Source organism: Tupaia chinensis, unplaced genomic scaffold (assembly GCF_000334495.1).
Source record: "Tupaia chinensis unplaced genomic scaffold, TupChi_1.0 Scaffold000078_1, whole genome shotgun sequence".
Classification (NCBI taxonomy): domain Eukaryota; kingdom Metazoa; phylum Chordata; class Mammalia; order Scandentia; family Tupaiidae; genus Tupaia; species Tupaia belangeri.
The window spans coordinates 2,037,390-2,046,105 of record NW_006159539.1 but is presented as its reverse complement, the minus strand read 5'-3'; the positions used below and the strand labels follow the sequence as shown (position 1 = coordinate 2,046,105).

At 48.7% G+C, this 8,716-nt stretch overlaps 1 protein-coding gene across 1 annotated transcript in view; it reads left to right on the top strand.

The window, feature by feature from the left end:
• CRABP1 (cellular retinoic acid binding protein 1) overlaps positions 1 to 6,999 on the top strand; it is a 7,728-nt gene extending 729 nt beyond the window's left edge. The window contains exons 2-4 of the mRNA XM_027769155.1: positions 1 to 103; positions 2,142 to 2,255; positions 6,723 to 6,999. The exon at positions 1 to 103 is cut by the window's left edge and continues 82 nt beyond it. Coding sequence (XP_027624956.1) covers positions 1 to 103; positions 2,142 to 2,255; positions 6,723 to 6,773 — 268 coding nt within the window. The 3' untranslated portion in view covers positions 6,774 to 6,999. The remainder of the gene's footprint in view (positions 104 to 2,141; positions 2,256 to 6,722) is intronic.
• Positions 7,000 to 8,716: the final 1,717 nt, after the last annotated feature.

Below are 8,716 nucleotides of genomic sequence, written 5' to 3'. Positions count from 1 at the left end.
TCAGTTGTCCATCATGTTGTTCAATGCCGCGCCCACCACCGAGATCAACTTCAAGGTCGGGGAAGGCTTCGAGGAGGAGACGGTGGACGGACGCAAGTGCAGGGTGAGACCCTCGTGCCAGCGTCGCATTCCGGGTCCCGATCCCTGCGGGTCCCGATCCCTGCCGCTGGCCGATAGCTGCGGGAGGGACTTCTGTCTCGCTTTGCAGCCTGGGGCGCGCTCTCCTGGTAGGGTGTGTGCACAGGCTGTTTGCAGAGAGGGTTTGTGCCACCTGGGCTCAGAGGAGCTCCAGCCCCAGTCTCTCCCAACCCCATCCCAAAACTGCGTCCGGTGGCGTTCCCAGCCACGCCTGAAGCGCGCGGGGCCCTGAATTGCGCCGCGTTCCGCTCTGGGGCTTTTGCTGCGGTTCGTGGCGCCCTCAGCGCAAGCGCGGGCGGCGCGGGAGGTGGCGATAGCAGGGACTGCGGGTTTCCGGGCCGCGCCGCTGCCACGTTTCCCGTCGCAGGTGAAGCCGCAGCCCTCGCTCCCGCCCCCCGGGTCCCTGGGCCGCCTGGGAACGCTCTGGATCCAGTTTCAGTCGTCCCGAAGGCCCAGGCACCTCTCCCCGCCCGCCCTCATCCTGGCTCCTTAAAGGAACGGCAGAATCGTTCGCAGGTTCTGGCTGGGGAAATGAGCTCCGTGACCTCTCGTAGTCCTCAAGGGCATGAGTTTTTTATTTCTCGTACGTGGGTTCCAGGGGTGAACCAGCAGACTGAAGCAGCGTCAAAAATTCTTTTTATGCATGGGTCGAGCAGATGAAAAACCGGTCGCTGCTACTACGGCTTATTTAACAATGACAGTCTCCATCCCTTTCTCCAGTGTTTAAAAAAATAGTACAGCGTGCCAAAGAGTAGGAGAGTGGGTCTTTCCCCATTCCTAAGCCGCGCCTGTCTCATCTCAGAGCCCTGAGCTTGGGGGAGACACGGCTCCAGCCCAACCAGGAGCAGACTGACCCACGAGGCATTGTCCGGCTTCCCAAATGACCAGAGCCTGAAAATGATGTCCAGGCTTGGAGCTAGTGGGATCTGAAGCCCAAATCATCACAGACACCTCCCCCCAACAGGCTTGGAGCTAGTGGGATCTGAAGCCCAATTCATCACAGACACCCCCCCCCAAAAAGGGGGGGGCAGGACAGCATGGTTTAGAGTGAAGGCCTGAGGGCCTAAGGGGAAAGATTTGGCAATAGGCAGGACTCAATTTGGGGACATCCAAATGGTGGTGACTGCCAGGAAGGTTCATTATGATTTCGAAAAATCGAAGGTTCACACAACAGTGCGTAGAACTGGCCTTCGGTTATCCCCGCCTCCGCCTTGCAGAACAGACGTGTCCCATGTGTTAGTTGAAAAGTGATTATGTGTACATTTAGTGCTGGGTCTTATCCCCTTGCTCCCCTCAACCCCAGCCCAGCTGCGCTGCATTTTGCTTTGTGGGGAAAACAACAGGGAATCCCTCCTCTCACCTCCCACTTCCAACAGTGTGAAGGCCCTTCAGATCAGTTTGACTTGTTAAATGTTTCTAGAAGTATGCATCCTGGGAAGTGGTAGTGGTGTCTTTATCCTCCGAGCCAGAGGCGCCCGGGTTTATCAGAGTAGGCTGTGTGCTCAGCAAGGATGACTTTTTCTCCACATCTGTGCAGGGAAATGCCTTCCTGACCTGCCGATGACTGACAAGGGTACAAACATGGAGTCTTAGATGGCTGATGTGGTTACAAACACCGTGTCTTACCATGCTAGAAGGTCATGGTTCTGATGTGAAGGTTCTCCCCTGTAGAAATCCAAATGGCTTGAAGGGGCAGTTCATTCTGACACAAATGAATCATCACATTCTCTGTGTTTTATCTCTGGAGATGTTTCCTGCTTCAGTGACTGTGTGTGTGTGTGTTTTGTGTGTGTGTGTGAGATACAAGGTACATTTCTATGCTGTAAATCCAGAGAGCAGTCACTCTGAGTTTGGGCTCTGTAAGACTATGCAGAGAAGCGTCTGTGCCCTGCTGACAGGGCCCATGTGTTGAGCCTCCACACAGCCATCACTCTCCCGGGCTCCCTGTCTACTCCCACTGCCCAGATTGTAATTAACATCACTCATGGTTTTCCTGCCTGCAGAGTTTAGCTACTTGGGAGAACGAGAACAAGATCCACTGCACACAAACCCTTCTTGAAGGGGACGGCCCCAAAACCTACTGGACCCGCGAGCTGGCCAACGACGAGCTCATCCTGGTGAGGCCCCTGGACCCTGAAACAACCCTGCAGTCCCCAGATGATGCCCAAGGCGGGCCGCACACACACACACACACACACCATCCTCTCTGCCCCTGCAGAGAAAGATGCCATTGCCCTGGGCTAAATTTCGAGCAGAAAGCCCAGGGTGACAGTTTAGGTCACAGGAAATCATTGTTAAATGGTTGGCAGGAGAGAGTCGCTCAGAAGACAGAATTAGAGCCTGGGAGGGTCTGTCAGTCCCCAAACGGAGAGATCTCAGCGTTGGTGGAGAGCTTTCCACCAGCCTCCCCCTCTGGCTGGGCTCCTCCAGGTCCCCAGGCTTTCACTGCAGAAAGGTTTTTGTTTTGTTGGTGGTATTTTCCTTCTCGGTTTGCTGGGAAATGTTTTGGTGAGTTTGATTGTGTCAACAGTTAACGCCTTAGAGAACCTTCTACCCCGGACTTACAAACTCCAATGGCCTTTGGGAACAGCACAAATAGCGCTACTTTGGAGTGTCCCAGTGAAGTGTGTGTGTGTGTGTTGGGGGGGCTCCTTTGGAGCTAGAGGGGTTCCTCAAAGTATCCAGACTGAAGCTTTTTAAAAAATTTTAATTTGCTATAGGGAACTTGCACTTGCTGGGGAAAAAGAGAGAGCGAAAGGAGAAAAGCAATCCCCAGGGGTGGGCGGGCAGGGTGGAGGGGTAGAGGATGACTACACTGCAGTCCCTTCTCCATTCGGGATTTTGGTCATGCATGCACATGCCCTCATCCGGTGTTAATTTTTTTTTTTAAGAATGATTTAATTTTATTTGTTATTTTTAAAATTTGCTATACGACACATGCACTCACCAGAGAGGTAAAGTGAGAAAGCAAGCTGCCAGGTCCGGGACTCCAACTGCATCCAGCATGTTTTTCAAACCTCCTGAAACATTTTAAACACTCTCAGCCAAACAAAATTTACCTGGTGAGGCCAGGTTAGAACACACTACAGTTGTTTAGTGAGGTGGCGGAGCTGAGGGAGACTGGGGGGACAGGCCATTCCCTTACCATTCTCCCTTTGTCTCAGAACTGACCAAATTCCCTCCCAACCATCCTTCCCCGCCAGACTAGAAAAGGGAGAAGTTATTGTGGGTAACTAGGAAATTATAGCCCTTTTTTTTTTTAAGAATTATTTTATTTAACTTTATTTATTATTATCATCATTATTGTTTTCCAGTTTGATCAGAGAGAGAGAGAGGAAGTGAGAAAGCAAGCCACCAGGTCTGAGATTTGAACCATGGTCGGCCATGTGGGAGTCCAGCACCTTTAACCACCATGCCACTTGCCAGCCCCAGAAATTATAGCCTTTGTTCTCCACCACTGGGTTACAGCTTCCGCCTAAGACTGCCTGCCTGCCCTATCTTAACCAGTAGCACCCCAACATATTGGGCATGGGGTCAGCAATCTTGTCCTGGGTTTGCTGGGACAAGATTCCCTGTGTGACCTGTACATGGCCCTTCCCTTCCCAAGCTCCATCTCTTGATGTAAAATGAAGGGCTGAGCTGAAGTCTGATCCCTGGGGTCCTTCTCGGCCCTAAAATTACATGTTTATTCTGCAGGAAGAGCCTAAATTGAGCTGTCTCTATTACTTTAACTGATCTCTCTCTCTCCCCTTGTCCTTCCCTGGGATGATTTAACATGCTTTCTTCTTCCATCGAGAAAGGACTGGCTTAATTTGCAACCTGGTTAATGTCGTTTCCAGGGAAGGAATACTTGATGGGGGTCGGGGAGCGATTTGAGGCTGGGACTCGGAAGTTGAGAAGGACAGGCACATATGACCTACTAGTGCTAGAGATGGCAAAGAAACGGATGATGTCGGAGTCTGCAGTGCAGCTGGGGGTTAGGGAGGATCGGTTTGCTCCAAGAAAGTGTGATTTTATTAACCTCTCTCTCCAATGCCCAGAACAGCCAGAGGCACAGCCAGATTCTATTAGAAAGACTCCCCCACATCCTCATCTCCGCTCCCCATCCCACCCTGACTCCTGAGCACTCTTTTCATGCTGAACAAACATATATATGAGCCTCAAAGGAAGCATTCGTTCTTGGCATTTTGGATCTGAAATATGGGCTTTTGTTTCCAGGGTTATTATCATTAATAAATCCAAAATGTGGGGAGACATGGCCTCCCTATAACAAGAAGCAAATTATCCTAGTTATGTTGAAATAAGCTCTCCCAACACCAGCAATAAATTGCCCCTGGGGTGTAAGTTGCCTTCCTTTGAAAACTGATTCTACCCTCTCAAACTCTTCCAGAATATTCTTCGAGAGTTTCTTTTGGGAACCTAGAAGCATAGTTTGCAGGCTAAGAAGGCCACTTCAAATGTGGTTGGAAATGTGACGACTTCTTCTGTGTCATGAAAGCATGAGCGAGCCTAGGAGCACTGTCAGACAGCTACGATAATTACTGCCTGGAGAGAGTGAAACCCCCAAAGTCCAGCATTCCATTTGACCCTCCATGGCCATAGAGCTCAGAGAGTTCTGGAAAACTAATGAGGCGGGATGGGGATAGGAGTCCAGACATCTGAGAGGTGACTTTATGGTGGGAATTGTAACTCACCCCCCACTCCTGCAGCCACAGAATCATCTCCATTCTTCACTAATAGGAAAAGAGAGTAGGGTAAGGAAGGGTCAGAAGCAGGTGTAACTGCCGGGTTAGCCAGGACGGCCTTTGTACGCAAAGACACTGCTGAGGAGCAGTTGCTTCTTTAATGATCACTGAGAGTTGGGCCAGCAGTGGTTCACTGAGAGCCGGGCCAGCAGGTGGCATAGTGGTTAAGGTACTGGACTCCCATGTGGTCAACTGTGGTTCAACTCCCAGACCTGGTGGCTTGCGACTCACTCATATGTGCATGTGTGCCCAAAATCCCAAGAACAGAATGGAGGAGGAGAAGGGATTGCAGTGTGGTCATCCCCCACAGGGGTGATTTCTCCCTTTCTGTCTCTCTGTCTCTTTCTGTCTCTCTGCCCTATAGCAATAAATCTCTCAAATAAATACAATGAATAATCACCAAGGGCTAGAAGTATTTCCCAGAAACATGCGTGTTGGGATAATGTCCTAGCAAATGTTTTCTGAGAGCAAATCATGCCCACCTAAAGACCCCAGGGGGCAGAATCTCAAGGTCCCAGGTCTGGCATGATAGTTAAGGACGCTGGACTCCCACATGGCTGACCATGGTTCAATTTACCAAACTCCCACATGGCCGACCATGGTTCAAGTTCCGAACCTGGTAGCTTGCTTTTTCACTTTCTCTCTCTTTCTTTCTCACTCTGTCCCTCTCTGGTCAAATTAAAATAAATAAGTAAATAAAGTTAAATAAAATTCTTTTTAATAATTAAAAAAAAAGAATCTCTAGAACCTAAAATGTCTAAACTCCCAGGCCAGTGATTTTTAACTCCTTGATTCTCTTCTAACTTTGGGAATCTGAAAGATGAAGACCCTCTGGCAGATAAATGGACATCTGCAAACAAACACACCTACATCAGGTCTATAGGCTGGAAAATCGTGGTTTGATTTTTTTTGTTTTTTTTTTCAAACATACATATTGTTTTCCCTGTTCTAACTGCCCGGGAGAGGCCCAGGAGAGCAGGCCTGTGAGTAATCGCTAGTTTTTGGAAAAGTTGAGACAGTTTATTTATGGACAGTATCATTTCAGGGGCTAAAAGAAAACCATCCTCCATCTGTGGAATGATTCCTTGTCCTCTCTACAACAAATAAACAAATAGAGCTATAGAATTTTAGCTGCAAAGCGCCTTTGGGATTATCTTGTTCTATTCCACCCCTCCCCTCAATAACACCCGCTGCCCACACGGTCCCTAGACAGGCCAGGAGAGGAAGAGACTTACCCCAGCTTACCCAGCTGCGAGCTGCAGACCTAGGACTCAGTGCCAGTTTTGCAGCCCGACACCGATTTTCTATCTGCAGGTGACTTGAGGATTTACTCACACGCCCTCTCAGGCTGTCTCCCCGGCTAGATGCTTCCTGGACAGCAATTCTTGTTCCTCTCCTAAGCAATCCCATCTGGCTGGTTGGGGCCGGACCCCATGGCTCCAGCAACCCAAGCCCTGTGCTCTCTGCAAGTCTTTTTGAAAAAACACAGAACCACTTCAGAAATGTGCATTCCATAATGACATTTCCCCCCTTTTCACTTCAGTTTCAAAACCAATGCCAGGAAACTTACATTTCTTATGTCAGCATTCGCAGGTTCCAGAGCAAAGGAAAACTGCACATAACATAATTCTGTATCCCAGTTGCCTCTGCCAATAGGGAGCTTAAGAGGGGGAAAATGCAAAAACATCCTTAACGTTTAGCATGAGCATACAGCACAGGAAATTGAATGTCTGTTACAAAGAGTTGGTAGCAGGGCAGTAAGTGGCCTTCTTAGTGAGACTCCATAAAGATTTTTGCCCAGGTATGCACGCTGATTGGTTTTCCTTGTCTTCTCTGCAGACGTTCGGCGCCGATGACGTGGTCTGCACGAGAATTTATGTTCGGGAGTGAAGGCAGCGCCTTGTTCCCACGTTCAGGAAGGGATGCAGGATCTCACGAGGAACGTGTCCTCCGTCTGAGCTGCCGGTGGGCCACCCCTTCCCCCATCAACGTTAGGTGATCCCCTTTCCCTATGGTCATGTTATAGTGTCTCCCCGAGGCCTTCGAGCCACTTGTATCCCTGGTGCTCCGTAGTCTGGCATTTGCACGGTTTCTTATCATTAAACTGGTTGGACACACCTCAAGGCTTTTCTCTTTCTTGGATTAAGTCTTTGTTTCAGCACAAGAGTTCTTGCGTACCTGTTGTCCCTTGCACTGTGACGGCCCCAGTGTTTACTGGCTGGCCGAGGTCCACCCCATCAGCAGGTGCAAGCTGGAGTCCTGTGGCAGGGTTGGGTCCAGGCTGCAGATCCAGGTGTGATTGGGCCTCGCCATGTGTTTTTTTTTTGTTTGTCTGCTTTGCTATGCTGAAGGTTTGTACACGTGCCAGAGAGAGAGACGGAGCAACAAAGAGGAAAAAGCACTACCCATGGGGGATGGTCATGCCATGATCCCTCCTCCTTCACGTCTCCTTCCTCTCAGGATTTTGGACACACACACCCGGCATATTTCTCAAGCTACTGGGTCTGGGACTCAAAACCACACAGTGGCCACTTGGGATATGGCCACAGGTCCTGCCCACAGTTTTAATGAGCTGCTCAGTGGTTCCCCGCAGGAAGGGAAGGACCCACTGAAAAGGGGTCTCCAGCCACAGTTTCAATGCCAGACCTTGTGGCTTAAAAAATGGGGGGGAAAAAAACCCTGGAGGAGAAAGGATTGTGGCATGGCCATCCCCCTGGGGGTGCTTTCTCACTTTCCCTCCCTCTCTCTCTGTCTCTCTTTTTGGTGAGTGCATACACCCTGCAGGGAAAAAAAAAATTGAAAGGTTTTTAATATATAAATAATTTTTTTAAAAAACTCATTATTATATTGGGTCATCAGAAAAGTCATGACGTGTTTTTCTATGCAAAAATGCATCATGCATCAAAAATTCATTCTGTTCCAATAAACTAATAGATAATTTCTTTTTAAAATATTATTTATTATTATTCTTTGTAAGTGTGCTATAAGGCATGTGTGCTCTCACCAGAGAGAGACAGAGAGAGAGTGAGGGAAAGTGAGAAAGCTAGCCACCAGGTCTTGAACTTGAACCGCAGCTGGCCATGTGGGAGTCCAACACCCTAACCACCACACCACCTGCTGGTTCCTGTTATAGAAAATTTCAAGTATAGATAAAAGTAGAGAGAATTATGCTAGGGTCTGACTGTCCCCCAAAAGTCCATGTTTTGAAATTTGGTTGCACTATGGAAGTATTAAGAGGAAACATAATTTGACTATGAGATAAGAGATGGAGCCTTAGGGAGGTGATTCAGGGGACCCTCATGATTGGCTTCCAGTAGCTTACCAGGGATAGGGAATGAGACAGACACACACACTCTGCTTAAGCTCTTGCCGTGTGAGGCCCTCCACTGAGCTGCCCACCAACATGAAGACCCTAACCAGATGCGGCCCCTGGACTTGAACCTCCAAATTGTAAGCTGAATAGACCTCTACTCTTAAATTTTTAAATATTTTAAGACACAATGTTATAAAGTTTGTTTTTTATTGATTTCTTGAGGGGGTGAAGGAGAGAGAAAAAGTGAGAAATCACCTGCCAGGGGTTGGGGGGATGGCCATGCCGCCATCCCTTCTCCTCACCTCTTGGGATTTTGGGCATGCACATACTCATGCCCTGTGGGTTTTTCAAGCTTCCATGTCTGGGACTCAAACCACAAAGTTATGTGGGCTCCAGCCCCTTAACAACCATACTACCAGGTGGCCTCAATGTCTCTTGCTGTTTTTTTTAATATAATATTTTATTGATTTTAATTATTATTTATACATTTAATTGCTATACATCAGTTAGCTCTTTGTTT